We start from the raw sequence: 16,295 nt of genomic DNA on the forward strand, positions 1-16,295 counted from the left end.
AGGGACCTTGAAGGTCATCTAGTCCAACCCCCTGCTCAGGCAGGAAACCCTATACCATTTCGGACAAATGGCTGTCCAGTCTCTTCTTAAAAACTTCCAGTGTTGGAGCATTCACCGCTTCTGGAGGCAGGTTGTTCCACTGGTTAATTGTTCTCACTGTCAGGAAGTTTCTCCTTAGTTCTAGATTGCTTCTCTCTTTAGTTAGTTTCCACCCATTGCTCCTTGTCCTGCCTTCAGGTGCTTTGGAGAATAGCTTGACTCCCTCTTCTTTGTGGCAGCCCCTGAGATATTGGAACACTGCTATCATGTCCCCCCCCCCCCGTCCTTCTCTTCATTAAACTAGACATACACAATTCCAGCAGCCGTTCCTTATATACTTTAGCCTCCAGTCCCCTAATCATCTTTGTTGCTCTTCTCTGTACTCTTTCTAAAGTCTCAACATCTTTTTTACATCGCGGTGACCATGGATGGATGTGGAGGCTGCTAATGGCAGACAGAGAATATCCAAGATGCTGCCTTATTTTCCTTGGGACTTTATTGTTGTATTTACAAGATATTAGTAAGATTTTAAAAGGGCAATTCTAATTATCCAGGAAAAATGCCAATGTCTTGGTGCTCCTACTTACCAGAAAGAAGAAACTAGAGCTGGCAAGCCAGAAATGCCTTCCTCCATGGCTATAAATATTAAAATCTTCTGCTGAGAGTTGGGCATCAGGATAACGGATTTCCAGAGTTCCCTGAAAATTGATAGGGAGCAATGAGAAAGGACATACTGTAAATATTTACAGAAATTCTTCTATTTTCATTCTGAAGTGCTTGAGGAAGAGGCATCAATGAAAAGCTAGTGCTTTGCATCACACCATCTCTCAGCCTATTTTGCAATATGGAGCCTTCTGAATATTTACTGTACCTGGAACAATGTTAGCCTTTGGATTTAACTCCCAGTGTAGAGATAGGCACAAATGAGATTCCATTAATGTACTTTAGATTGCTCCCATGTTGCTCGGTGAAATACAAAAAGCCGTAATAATTATGGCAGAAGAAAATGGCACCTACAGCAGTCTAAGTAACATTATATATTTAACATAACCCTAACCTTGACCAGGATTTGACAGGAAGTCACAGGTTTCCTGATTTTACAACCTCTGTATTTGCTTCTAGACTATACCAGGCAGAAGTCTCATAGTTTGGCTGCAAAAGAACCTGTATGGCAGAGAAAATGATGTCCTACAAAACAGTCTATTTATTCACTTGTTCCTCTGTTTCCAGATTTACATACTACCACAATTGTAGCAAACTCTCTGTAATTCACAATAATAAACAAAGTACAATAATCGAACAAATATATCTTATAAATACATTAAAACATCCCCAAGTAATATATGGAATCCAAACACCAAAGTCCCCCAGAAAAACTCTAATTTCCAGAAGCTGATAGCTACACCTTTAATGGGAGGCAATTCCAGAAAGTCAGCCACATCATGGAAAACACTTAGAAACTTTGTTCAAGCTCTGCCCCCAACACCTGAAAATGAGGAACAACTAGCTGCTTCTCCTGGCATGATCAAAATGTTAGACCAGTGGTGGCGAACCTATGGCACGCATGCCAGAGGCGGCACTCTAAACCCTCTCTATGCTATCACTCCAGCGCCACCTCCCCCCATGGCCCCCTCCTCACCAGCAGCCCCCCCGGAGGACAGTCGTCCCCGGGCGTGGCCTGCGCAGGTTAGTGCAGCCAAGGACATGGTAGCCAGGCAGCAGGGACAAGACTCCGCCCTTGCGCCCCAACACATGCAGATGATGCTGCGGGGCATGGGTGGAGGGTATGGCTGCCATGGTGCTGCAGGGCTGGTTGGGCGATCTGCGGTGAGCCATGGAGGCGGTAAGTGGCCCTGCGGGTGGGCGGGGCGGACAGGTGGCGGAGCGGGAGGAGCATGGGTGGGCCAGGCGGGGGACAGGGCGGTCTCTAAAAGGTTCGCCATCACTGTGTTAGACTAACTCAGGGTACCGATGCAGTCCTGCAGGAAATCTAGCACGGGAGGAGCATGGGCGGGCCGGGTGGTGGATAGGGCGGTCTCTAAAAGGTTCGCCATCACTGTGTTAGATTAACTCAGGGTACTGATGCAGTCCTGCAGGAAATCTAGCACCAAAAACTGCAAGTTAAAACCAGCAGAAAAAAATGGTTGTCCACTACCAATGAGAAGGGTCGGATGATACCTAGAGCCATGATGTTTTTAACTCAATCTTCTTTCTGGCTTCTTTCTCCTGTCCTTTGCACAAATTAATGGAGTCTTGGCACCATACATAATTGCTTAGATATCAAACACTTATTGTATGCTTATGTAACTGCTATCTCTGGCCTGAGAACTGCTAGCTTAATCCTCTCAATATCTTATGGTTTGCATGTTGGATGTCTTACTCTTACCAGCATTAGACAAGATAATGTAGTAATGAAAGCTTAGTTAGTGCTTCATGCAAAGCCAGCCAGTGGGATTTGCACACCATGATGTGTACCAGTGGTTTAGTCAATAAACTATTAAGCTAACCATGGTTTAGTGCAATTTATGAACTTGGGATTCTTGAACTCAAATAACATTTAAGAAGATTCTTCCCTTCCCAGCTTACCACAAAATATATCTTTAAGTGGCTTCCAGCTTTATTTCACATTAAACCATCTCCTAGAATTTTGCACCAAAGAATTGCCTTTCCTTGAGAGCATAACCTAGACAGGCAGGTGTTTCTGCCTTAATGATGCTTACCTGTGTCACCGAGTAGGCCAACGACAGAACAGTGGTGATACCCAGGACACGCTTGACACTGGATTTGCTCTCCAGGTGGCCTAATTGAACAAAGATCATACTCAGAGTCAACCCCTGAACAGCTTAGACTGCCTGCCTCTCACATCAATCTACTCAAGAGCTTTTTTGGCTTCTAAGTCCCAGAATCCAGAATTCATGTTAACTATTTACAGATTACAGAACTGCAAACCTGTAGGTTTACTCAAGTGTAATCCTGCTGGGTCACAACATGAGAATAACCACCCATTCTGGCTTGGCACTGTATGGAAACCAGTACATCATAGCTTAGTAAACAATCCATGGTTGAAAACCCCATAATGAATCAATCCCAATAATCCCCATGAACTTTTTATTATATGGACCAGGGCTTTTTTTCTCATAGAACGCCCAGAACTGAGTTCCGGCACCTTTTTTGGATGGAACCTTATAGGGTAGACAAGGTGGATTGTATGACATGCGTGAGTTCCGGCACCTTTTTTTTTTTTTAGAAAAAAAAGGACTGATATGGACTATGTTATACACTACAGTTGTGAGGGAAGGGATCACATAAGAAGGGAATGGGATACTGGCCCTTTTAAAAGCCTGTGGTAAGATGGGTGCCCAATAAGTTTTACAAACAAACAAATAAATAAATAGTGCAAGATTGCCCATTACTGAAGATCAGATGACCCCAGACCAATCCAGCAATACTGATCTTGCATATATTGAGCTTCCCCCTTACACTGCCTGATGCAAAGATGAGCTGCATAAGGAAAGGTATGAGCATTACACATCAACACATTTGAAAATTTAAAACTGTTACATCAACACACTTTGAAAGAGTGTCAGGGTTTGCTTCTTCAACTCATCCTTCATCCAGCTGCACTACGCTAGAAAACATTGATTTGTGCACACAAAGAAAATGCTGTGTACCCTGTCTATCTAACGCCGCATAAGTATTTCCTCAAGCTATTCTCAGGATGAAAAGGTAAGGATCAAAGCAGAGTAATTCAAATGCTTTGGGAGAGCAGCCCATGGGACAAGCAGTCTATTTGTATTCCACCTGCCTACAGAATCACAGGGAGCCACAAGCGAGGGACAGGATTAGTTCCTGCTATCTACAGGTAACATTACATGATGATGATAGCTTCTTGTACAAATTAGTCTTGCATACAGGTTTTATCAAACCATATGCATCATAAGTCTAACTATCACACCTTACTCTGAAATAGTCTTCCCCAATCTGGCAACCTTCATGATGTGCTGAACTACAATGCCCATCATCCCCAACACATACATCCCCAAGCTAGAAATGATAAACTTTATAGCCCAGCTCATTGGAGGGCATGAAATTAGCATCTGAAATACTTAGAGGCAGGTAAAATATTTCAAGTGTGAACTGTTTAAGATTTAAAACATTCTGCTTCGGTTTCAAAATGCCTCATTTCAGGGGAAATTCTATTATTTTAAGAACAAAATGGGCTGTTTCTCCTTTTGGCAAGTGTTTCATGCTCAGAACCAGTTCTCACTCTGTTCCAAGTGTAAAATGTATTTTGAACCTGAAATGATTTGAATTTGAAACATTTTGCACATCCTTAGAAATAATTCATTGTGGACCCAGTATTTTAATTACGGGGAACAAGTCTTAGATAATTTGAAAGCCCCGTGCCAGGATTTGGAGCTTCTTCAGCCTTATTTAAAAAATGATTTCTTTCAATGTTTATTTATTCCAGCTGTGACCCAACTTGTGAACTGCATAGTAACCCTCCTTACCGATTGGATATTGCCATCCCGGAGTGGATTCCTATGCTTGCTATTATTAGGTTTTAAGACTGGATGCAGGCTCAAATTTTGGTGAAAAGAAGACTGTTAAAACTAATTTTAAAAAGGTTTGCAATATATATGGAGACACTGTTGCAAGTGTGTGGGGGAGGGCAAGATGTTTCTCCTTTTAAGGAAATTTAAGACTACATATCCACTCTCCTCTTGCCTTATTCTCAGGTAGAGTAGGGCAGTGTTTCAAATTTCAGACCAGGAACTTGGAGGCCTGGTTCAAAGAATGAATTCACAGGGTGTTGGCCTTTTTGCTCTCTCTTAGTCTAACCCAGGGGTAGGCAACCTGGGCTCTTTTATGATTAGTGGACTTCAACTCCCAGAATTCCTGAGCCAGCCATGCTGAGGGGAAAGGGAGAGGTTTCCAAGCTGAGCCATGCTGGCTCAGGAATTCTGGGAGTTGAAGTCCACGAGTCATAAAAGAGCCAAGGTTGCCTACCCCTGGTCTAACCTATACCAGCGTGTTGTTGTAAATAGGAGGGGTGGTGGTATAGAAATGAAAAATTAAATTTGTGGTTTTATAAAAATATGTACTAAGCAGAAATATATTGGAGCAGAATCAATAACTTAACCAGCTGTTTTATTCAGTAAAAGAATAGCAATAGACTTATATACCACTTCATAGTTCTTTACAGCGCTCTCTAAGTAGTTTACAGAGTCAGCATATTGCCCCCGACAATCTGGGTCCTCATTTTACCAACCTCAGAAGGATGAAAGTCTGAGTCAACCTTGAGCCAATCAAGATCGAACCTCTGGCAGTGGGCAGAGTTAGCCTGCAATGCTGCATTCTAACCACTGGGCCACCATGGCTCATGATGTGGATGTCATCTACTACTGAGCAAATATTTATCTCTTCTTTGAATGCAGGGAATATTTATATTGAAATATTACTTCTTGTATAAATTGGCTACTGCTTAATTTTGCATTTTACTACCATCTAATATTTTAATTTACCAAAAAGGAAAAAATAAGAGTGCCTATAATACTAAGAAAGATTTCTTACCAAATGCAAGGCCCAAAATCACCATGCTCAACTCAATGGCCAGAAGGAAAAATCTTGTGATTTCCCACAGGATCTAGAGGTGACAACACAGATCAGAGAGACAAATTCAGCAACCAAAGAGAGGGTAAATGTGTTGCATTAAGTAATTTGAACATTAAAAGACACAATTTCTCCATTTTTAAATGCACACATTATACACATTTCTGCTTATTTGTACAGTCACTATGGTATACAAGAACTATTGGTAGGATCTCGCTTTGATATAATAACATTAATTCCTTTTTTGCATGTATGATATGTATAAGTGCTTCTTATCAAATCATTCAGGCAGCAATAAACTCCTAATTATTGCTCAGGAATTTTTGTTCCCATGGCCACAGCAATTTGAGAAAGTAAAAGTAGTTCTTACTAGGTTGCCTTTTTCCTCCAGTTTCAATTACTCAAGAGGATGAACTTCAGCTTTGCTCTTCATGTTTTGACACTTCCTTTCAAGTGTTTGTCTTATGAACCAATAGTCACAAGTTGCATTAACAACTCATTCTAAATTAGTTATTTGCTCACTTTGGGTGGATCCCTCCTACCCCCAATGTACCTTGACTATATTTTGACCACCCCTGAATCTCTCCAACAATATCAGGATGGTAATCTAACTGATGTTTCCAACTTTTTCTTTGAGAGGTATATGCCAGATGCACGAGCATATCTATATTATTGTATCTGATTATAAATAGTATTAAACTCAATACTGAAAAGGAAAGGGGAAGGGATCAAATCTACATCTACCTAAAGCTGATCTCACCTTGTCAGTGACTGTAGCAGCAGTAGAAGCGCTGACTGTCATGGAGACAACAGCTCGAGCAATCCCAACCACAGCAACTACGAACACCTGGAACAAAATAGCTAGGAATTAAGGAAGTGTGTTGTACAGAGCCAACACATACAGACTACCTTTCTAAAAAAAATAAGTTAAGACAGCAGAGAAAATAACAAGTGGATTCAGGAGCAGGGAAAAGCTATAGAAAAATAACTATCAGGTTACCTATACCATATGGATTTTTTTTCATTAAGGGTTACAGAAATGCTTCATAGCTGAGTTTTTTAAAACACTAAAAAGACACTTCATTATCTTATTCTCTTCTTTGATTTTAAACTTAATAATATTTCAAAGCACGCTGATGCTTGTTTATATTCTAACACTATAAATATTGTTATCAACAGTCACCGTCACAGGGTATCAAGGAACTTCTGACCTTGGATATACGCCACAAGTCATCTACTAAAAGATGGTGTCAACGCTGCAAATACTGTATATTCTTGCTTTGACAATATGCAGAACTGTCTGGTATTTTTATAGTTAAACCAGGCAACAGGGAAAAAGGGAGGAGAATAAGGATAGCCCGGGAAAAAGAAACCGGAAGTAAATCACATCTTCCAAGTTAATTGGAAGATGTGAACCATGACCCCAAAATAAAGGAGGGGAAAATGCTTAGAATGTATATGCGTAACGGAAAAGAAGCCAGATCTAAGCATTTCCACCATGCTGTACTGACGTCTCTGTAGCCTTAATAAATGCTTTTAGGAAAAAATATGCCTGAAAGTCCTTTTAAGTGTTTCGTTAATCAGACACATGACAGATGGCAAAAGAATCTAGAAATAGGAAAAATAAACAGTAAATAATTCCCAAGAAATTGGGCTGCTTTCAAACCTAACCTGACCTTTGCTAAAGCCTACCAGAGTCTCATTTTATTATTATTTATCATATGGCACATTCACATCACATTTCAGTAAAAACACGAGATAAAAATATAAAATCTATATAAATAAAAATGTAAATGTTCGTTTGTTCAAAATCTTAAATCTCCGAAGGTTCTTCACCGATTGCTTTGAAATTTTGACACAACGTTGCATTCGACTACGCGCATGTTTTTATATACCTATATTATATAGATGTCACACCTGTGACAGGTAAAAACATGCTTTTTTTGAAAAACAGCGCCATCTGTTGGACGTAAAAGCAACACACGCTTTTACCAGACTGAGCCACAGCAACGCGTGGCCGGGTACAGCTAGTATGAAATATAAAGTCTAAAATATTATAAATATATATCCAGATTATAGATATATTTTTTTACTTCATTTCTCACAGCCAGGAAATCAACAAAGTCTCCATTATAGGCTCTGTTTTGGCACTCTAATAATAATAATGATAAAGTTGGAAGGGACCTTGGAGGTTATCTAGTCCAACCCCCTGCTCAGGCAGGAAACCCTATACCATTTCGGACAAATGGCTGTCCAGTTTCTCCTTAAAAACTTCCAGTGTTGGCGCGTTCACCACTTCTGGAGGCAGGTTGTTCCACTGGTTAATTGTTCTAACTGTCAGGAAGTTTCTCCTTAGTTCTAGGTTGCTTCTCTCCTTGATTAGTTTCCATCCGTTGCTTCTTGTCCTGCCTTCAGGTACTTGACTCCCTCTTCTTTGTGGCAGCCCCTGAGATATTGGAACACTGCTATCATGTCCCCCCTTGTCCTTCTCTTCGTTAAACTCTGTCACTATATGTTGGATAGTTTTTCAGCCTTACAGTCAGTGATGGTATTCAATGATGGTATTTTGTCTCACTTACAGCAGGGTGTCTATAGTGCATTTATGACCAGAATCTCAGAAGTCTTGTGGCTCAACCAACAGATGCCCAGTATCTACAGTTATGAGGCTGGAGGAAGCCTCTTTAGGCCAGACCTAGGTATTTTAGAGTCTATGGGCCACATCTGGCCTGCAGTGTTGGTGGGGATCCTCCACAACAGTCCTAGTTTTTCATGTGGCTCCTTGGGACAATTAATTGTCTATCCCAGCTTTAGGCCCTTCAGGCTATGAAGATACACCTGAATATACACAAGGAATGCCCAGTCTCAGAAAATACTGTCAACTAAGGGAAATTCCTTGTTCAACCTCACTCACCAAAGCGTACCACTATATATGCTTTCTTAGTAAGACAGACAGATATAAAGAGAGACAGAGCGAGAATAATATGTTGGCATTTGTTGGTTACATCTGTACAATATTCAATACAATATTCAATATTCATAGACATGAAGCTTCCTCAATACATCTTATTGTCCTTTCTAATGCTGCACCAGTAAAATATATCTACTTCCTCTCAAAGTTAAAGCTCTTTAAATAAGCTCTTGCCCTTCCTGCCTTTCCAATCACTACTGAAATGTTACATTGCTAAGCAGTCTCACAGCCACTGCAGAATGCCATTCCTACAAGATAAAAACCTCCAATGTTATGCACCCATAAATGCTGCTAAGGCTAATAGTTACATCTGATTAACCTTAAACGTAGAAACCTGCATAAATGTCTTACTGTAATTTCTGCAGCCTGCAGTGCTATACATTTACCCTGCAGTCTTATCTTACATGTAATTCACCAGGGGAAATATTTATAAATTGTGTTTAGTGACTGCATCCCTGCAATTACAAGTTTGCTGCAAAACTTCTAAAGTCTCTTTGTGTTTGCCTCAATTTCCTGTTTTTCAATCTCTTATCACTCTGCTGTAGGTTACCTATCTTGCTTCCTTATGAGCCTCTTTAGTCTTTGTTCTGTCCCATAAAGTCATTTCAGTTCTGCAGCTAAGCTTCAGCTAAGGTCTAAATAAGATGCAATTCCAACTACCTTTCCCTATTCTGACCTGTGGCTTTTACTAGAGCTACACTTCCAAATTTTCCATTACACTCAGTTACCAAATATTACAAGTCAGAAAAACAGCAGCGCATACATTTTGCTGAGTAAACATGTAAATGGCAAAAATGCTCTACAAGAAGCCATCAAAGAGGGTATTTGGAAACCAAGGAGACAGACTGAATCTGTTTCACAAATACATTTAAAAAAGAGGAAGATATTCAGAAAGCCACTCTCAGAAAAAATGTATCAGCAGAAATTCCCAAAGATCAGGCAGAGAGGTATAAGGTCAATAAGTATAAGAAAACTGGAAGTGGGGCAGAACTGTAAGTGAAAGAACTGCAGAGGGAAGGGAATGACTGTTGCTTGGCTAGGTATTATCTGAGATCTCCCTTAATGAGTCCCACTATTTCTCCTAAATGGGCTCTACAGGATCAGAAGCCATTTTGGGGGGATTAGGACAAGCCTCTTAAGCCATTGCCTCTTCTAAGAAAGCCTACATGTATGCAATTTTGTCCAATTTTCCTGGGTGAACAGAATTTTTCACACCATGTTCAGAGATTGTGATCTCTGAGTTCCCTCTAACTGATTAACTTTTCCATGGAGAACAAAGCACAGTAAGAAAATCCTGTAGTGTTTCCAGGAAGACAGCTCCTAATTTATTCCTTGCTCTTCTATTTTAAGTGGAATTTTATACTATCAAGGTTTTGCATGTTCTATATTGGAACATGTGCCATACCTAGCAGGCATGACAATAGCTATTTTACCTGAGTAAAATAGCCTCTCTCCTGTTAATTCCAGGCTTCTGTGACTGTTGCCCCTACAGATTGTTTCACCTATCCATTGGCAGAATCATGCCTTCTTCCCCATTTTGCCTAAGACTAATATAATATCATCCTCTTTCTGCAACAGGCAAGCAAATCCCTTCTTTATTTTCTGAAGAAGAAATTCTTATGCAAAAGTGGAAAAGAAACTGCAAAACAGAAGCTTAGGGAATGGGAAGAGAGAATATCACAAATGCCAAATAATTGAAGCGTTATCCCAACACACACACACACACAGAGAGAGAGAGAGAGAGGCACAGAAAGAGATTCACAAACATATATATCACACAAAAAGTAGAATCTTTCAAAATTGACCAGTTTTCACTAAGAAGAATAATTAGAAGCTGTAAGGCAAGGGCAAGGAAATGTTTTTTTTTCTCATTTAAATTCCTCTCTAATCTCCTTGCAACTGTTAACAAGAAATAGCCTTAAAAATGTGGCAATATTGAAATTGTGCAACTAAAGGAACATCAGAAAACATGCACTTATCAATTCCCTCTCAGAGCCTTCAACTCATTCAGTTAGTGGTAAGCAACCATGACACTGATGGGCAGGGTTTACGACGTGTCTCTTGGTCTAGGTCAGAGATAGGCAACGGAGGTATTCCACATGTTCCTGACCTATAATTCTTTCCTACCAGCCACACTAGTTGGCATTGCCACAGATCAACCAGCTGAAGGATGGAGGGAGGGATATTAAGAGACAGAAAAGAAAAATAGAGATGTCACACTTACTTATATTTTAAAATACATCTTAATATCTGGAGTTATTTAAAGGGAGAACAATTTTGCCAGGAGAAAGTAAGCCAAAGAGAAAAAGAGGCTGTTCTCTTTTGTCTTCTTGAACAATGGACATTTCGTCGACTAACAAATGCCAGGCCAACGGCATTTGGGCAGAGCATAAGTCAGATAATGTGTTACCAAGTTCAGTTGCAAAATGTGACTTCCCATGTCAAATCAAGTTAACAACTAAAGTAGCAGCAATGAGGCTGTCTACTCTTTTGGAGATTAGCTGCTCTTCTTTAAAAGATCAGATATTCCAGAAACACAAAAGACACAGAAGCAGCATAAAGAAAGATCAAGCAGGTCAATGATCAGATTAGGTCAGAAGAATGTCTCATTCCCAAATAAAAAATACACCCTACGTAGAGAAAGAGTTAATGCTGACAGTTGCCAAACACTTTACCAACTCCTGAGCCTTTTCACTAATTTGAAAGGAGCCAAGTGAATATATATACATATCCCCCAGGTTCTTTGAAAATAAAATTTGTACTTACCAGTATGTAGAATGTGGTAAAAATGGGACTGGAAGTGGCATGGATTTTGGCCCTGGCAGAAGGCAGCTTCCAGAGGAGAAATGCAAAGAAAAGTACATTGGGAACCAATAGCAGAAGGTCCCAGTAACGAACTCTAAAAACAAGACAAAGATACCTTTTTCAAATAGTGCTGTGTCCCTTCAGGCGATACAGAGAACCTTCTTCAGAAGAAGAAACAGAAACCATCAATAACAGCATCTCACCTGGATGTGCCAATGTCCTCATACAACAGCACCAAGCATTTGTGTGGCACAGTACTATTGGTAGCATTTAAAAACAAAGGTGTTGTCAGAATGTCCGTTGTTGTCACTGCCGTGGGAGCAGACGAAGAAGTGGCATTATCATCCGCAGATAATGGTACTGATGTCACCAATGCTGACATTCTGCCACCGTTCTGGAGAGAGGGAGCCAAAAGGACATTTTCATCAGATAAAATAAAATCTCAAACAATCCTACATGGGGGGGGGGGTTTGTTTTAAAAAATACATAGAAGTTTATCCTCTATTAATCCAAACATTTATCAACTTTTCTCAATCATGTACTCCTTATGTGTTTTGACTGTGTTAGCTAGTAAATCAGGAGAGTTAGACTAACACATCTGACAAGCAAAAGACTAGGGAAAGCTATGGGCACAAGACCAGGTGACACTGGAACAGGAAGCTTATGCCCTTCCCAGATTACTGTAATTTGGTCCTCATCATATTATTTTTAAAGACTGCTCAGAAGCTGCAAGTGGTACAGAATGAAGCTGTCAGCGTGCTGGCACATGGACCTGCTACAGCCATGGGAACCTTTTGTTACAGGTGTGACACTGGCTTTTAACAAGTTACAGTGTACAAATCAAAATAGTGGTTTTAATCTTGAAAGTTCCGTGTGGCTTGCTTCCTAAATACTTTCAGGATTGTTATTCTAGGTAGTACCAAGTCCACGGGTAGAACTGCACCAGAAAGTAAGCTCTCGACAACTGGGTATCCCAAAATGCAACAGTTAGGATCAGTTGGGATTCTCCAGATGTTTATTCTCTGTAGTGGCCACCATTTGATGGTCAGCCTTCTTCCAGAGGTCAAACTGGTACCAATTCTGGTCTCCTTTCAAAAACCCATCAAAACAGAAATATTGGACCTTTGTAAGATGATATTTCTGAAGACCTGGATGGTGTCATTGGCTCGTTGCAACAATTACTGCAATTTGTTTGAATTTCCTATGTTGTAATTGTGTTACTTATTTTGTTGTTGTTGTTGTACACTACACATCACAAATTCAATGTTACACAAATGAAATAAATAAATCAAACCTAGTCTCTATATTACCAAAGTAACTATCACCTTGGATTCCTAAAATTCAGGAAATAGAATCTATTAGTTTCTAGCCACACTNAACCCCCCCCCCCCCGCTTGTCCGCTATTTTTTGGAAGCAGACCTGGCAACCCTAGAGAGGCACAGAAAGAGATTCACAAACATATATATCACACAAAAAGTAGAATCTTTCAAAATTGACCAGTTTTCACTAAGAAGAATAATTAGAAGCTGTAAGGCAAGGGCAAGGAAATGTTTTTTTCTCATTTAAATTCCTCTCTAATCTCCTTGCAACTGTTAACAAGAAATAGCCTTAAAAATGTGAAAATATTGAAATTGTGCAACTAAAGGAACATCAGAAAACATGCACTTATCAATTCCCTCTCAGAGCCTTCAACTCATTCAGTTAGTGGTAAGCAACCATGACACTGATGGGCAGGGTTTATGACGTGACTCTTGGTCTAGGTCAGAGATAGGCAACGGAGGTATTCCACATGTTCCTGACCTATAATTCTTTCCTACCAGCCACACTAGTTGGCATTGCCACAGATCAACCAGCTGAAGGATGGAGGGAGGGATATCAAGAGACAGAAAACAAAAATAGAGATGTCACACTTACTTATATTTTAAAATACATCTTAATATCTGGAGTTATTTAAAGGGAGAACAATTTTGCCAGGAGAAAGTAAGCCAAAGAGAAAAAGAGGCTGTTCTCTTTTGTCTTCTTGAACAATGGACATTTCATCGACTAACACAGGGCTTTTCAACCAGTGGTACGGGTACCACCTGTGGTACATGGGCATCTGGCAGGTGGTACGCGGCCATCCTAGAAAAGGGGTAGTGGGGGAGGGGAATGAGCTGAACCGGTGGCAGCACCGCACAAGCCTGAGCGAGAGATGGCTGGAGCTGGAGGGCTGTCGGGGCTCAGCGGAAGCCCCAGGATCAGTGCCGCTTTCCAGCTGATCGACGCTTCTTCGGGGCTGTCAGGGCTCAGTGGAAGCGACAGGATCAGTGCCAGGATCCAGCTGGAGCTCAGCGCTGATCCTGGTACTTCTGCTGAGCCCAGGAGAAGCGCCGATCAGCTGGAATGTTGCAGCCTCTCCAGGGTCTTGTGATTTACATTCAGATGCTTGGCAACTGATTCATATTTATGATGGTCACAGTGTCCCAGGGTCATGTGAAGTGACCAAAACCTGCTGCAACCACCCAGCAGATGGGGGGAATAAAAACCAAACACCCCCCCACTCCACCCCCGCTGCCAATCCTCAGCAGAAATGCTCACAACAATGAAAACCTCGGACAGGAGGAAGAGCGCGGCCGGGCGGGCAGGCAGGTGTCTTGCTTGGCTGTGGCTTGGGGGGCACTTTTTTCAGTGCCATTGTAACTTCAAACAGTCACTAAGCGAACTGTTGTAAGTCGAGGACTACCTGTACTTTATCACTTTTTCCCTTTTTTGGTCATCAGGTTTTTGACACCTTGCTGGTGGTAGTCGGATGTTGCCATATCCTAAAAGTGGTACAATGGGTGAAAAGGTTGAAAAGCCCTGGACTAACAAATGCCAGGCCAATGGCATTTGGGCAGAGCATAAGTCAGATAAGTTGCAAGTTCAGTTGCAAAATGTGGTTTCCCATGTCAAATCAAGTTAACAACTAAAGTAGCAGCAATGAGGCTGTCTACTCTTTTGGAGATTAGCTGCTCTTCTTTAAAAGATCAGATATTCCAGAAACACAAAAGACACAGAAGCAGCCTAGGGGAAAATTTTTAGTGGGGGTTTTAAAATAATTTTAAATTACTTAGACCAATTATTAATATTTGTCTTTTAATCAAGTTTTAATTTGTAGCTTTGGTATTTTGTATTTTTATCTGGTTGTTAGCCGCCCTGAGTCCGCAAGGAGAAGGGCGGGATATAAATATAAACAATAAATAAATAAAGAAAGAAAGAAAGAAAGAAAGAAAGATCAAGCAGGTCAATGATCAGATTAGGTCAGAAGAATGTTTCATTCCCAAATAAAAAATACACCCTACGTAGAGAAAGAGTTAATGCTGACAGTTGCCAAACACTTTACCAACTCCTGAGCCTTTTCACTAATTTGAAAGGAGCCAAGTGAATATATATATACATATCCCCCAGGTTCTTTGAAAATAAAATTTGTACTTACCAGTATGTAGAATGTGGTAAAAATGGGACTGGAAGTGGCATGGATTTTGGCCCTGGCAGAAGGCAGCTTCCAGAGGAGAAATGCAAAGAAAAGTACATTGGGAACCAATAGCAGAAGGTCCCAGTAACGAACTCTAAAAACAAGACAAAGATACCTTTTTCAAATAGTGCTGTGTCCTTTCAGGCGATACAGAGAACCTTCTTCAGAAGAAGAAACAGAAACCATCAATAACAGCATCTCACCTGGATGTGCCAATGTCCTCATACAACAGCACCAAGCATTTGTGTGGCACAGTACTATTGGTAGCATTTAAAAACAAAGGTGTTGTCAGAATGTCCGTTGTTGTCACTGCCGTGGGAGCAGACGAAGAAGTGGCATTATCATCCGCAGATAATGGTACTGATGTCACCAATGCTGACATTCTGCCACCGTTCTGGAGAGAGGGAGCCAAAAGGACATTTTCATCAGATAAAATAAAATCTCAAACAATCCTACATGGGGGGGGGGGGTTGTTTTAAAAAATACATAGAAGTTTATCCTCTATTAATCCAAACATTTATCAACTTTTCTCAATCATGTACTCCTTATGTGTTTTGACTGTGTTAGCTAGTAAATCAGGAGAGTTAGACTAACACATCTGACAAGCAAAAGACTAGGGAAAGCTATGGGCACAAGACCAGGTGACACTGGAACAGGAAGCTTATGCCCTTCCCAGATTACTGTAATTTGGTCCTCATCATATTATTTTTAAAGACTGCTCAGAAGCTGCAAGTGGTACAGAATGAAACTGTCAGCGTGCTGGCACATGGACCTGCTACAGCCATGGGAACCTTTTGTTACAGATGTGACACTGGCTTTCAACAAGTTACAGTGTACAATTCAAAATAGTGGTTTTAATCTTGAAAGTTCCGCGTGGCTTGCTTCCTAAATACTTTCAGGATTGTTATTCCAGGTAGTACCAAGTCCACGGGTAGAACTGCACCAGAAAGTAAGCTCTCGACAACTGGGTATCCCAAAATGCAAGAGTTAGGATCAGTTGGGATTCTCCAGATGTTTATTCTCTGTAGTGGCCACCATTTGATGGTCAGCCTTCTTCCAGAGGTCAAGCTGGTACCAATTCTGGTCTCCTTTCAAAAACCCATCAAAACAGAAATATTGGACCTTTGTAAGATGATATTTCTGAAGACCTGGATGGTGTCATTGGCTCGTTGCAACGATTACTGCAATTTGTTTGAATTTCCTATGTTGTAATTGTGTTACTTATTTTGTTGTTGTTGTTGTACACTACACATCACAAATTCAATGTTACACAAATGAAATAAATAAATCAAACCTAGTCTCTATATTACCAAAGTAACTATCACCTTGGATTCCTAAAATTCAGGAAATAGAATCTATTAGTTTCTAGCCACACT

At 40.6% G+C, this 16,295-nt stretch overlaps 1 protein-coding gene across 1 annotated transcript in view; it reads right to left on the minus strand.

Annotated features, from left to right (window-relative positions):
* Positions 1–11,815, minus strand: part of TPRA1 (transmembrane protein adipocyte associated 1) — a 19,114-nt gene extending 7,299 nt beyond the window's left edge. Inside the window, exons 1-6 of the mRNA XM_015831550.1 lie at positions 11,629–11,815; positions 11,387–11,519; positions 6,413–6,499; positions 5,614–5,686; positions 2,760–2,839; positions 627–737 (exon numbers count right to left, since the gene is read on the minus strand). Coding sequence (XP_015687036.1) covers positions 627–737; positions 2,760–2,839; positions 5,614–5,686; positions 6,413–6,499; positions 11,387–11,519; positions 11,629–11,807 — 663 coding nt within the window. The 5' untranslated portion in view covers positions 11,808–11,815. The remainder of the gene's footprint in view (positions 1–626; positions 738–2,759; positions 2,840–5,613; positions 5,687–6,412; positions 6,500–11,386; positions 11,520–11,628) is intronic.
* Positions 11,816–16,295: the final 4,480 nt, after the last annotated feature.

This window comes from Protobothrops mucrosquamatus, unplaced genomic scaffold (assembly GCF_001527695.2).
Source record: "Protobothrops mucrosquamatus isolate PMUCROS unplaced genomic scaffold, P.Mucros_1.0 scaffold_260, whole genome shotgun sequence".
NCBI lineage: Eukaryota > Metazoa > Chordata > Lepidosauria > Squamata > Viperidae > Protobothrops > Protobothrops mucrosquamatus.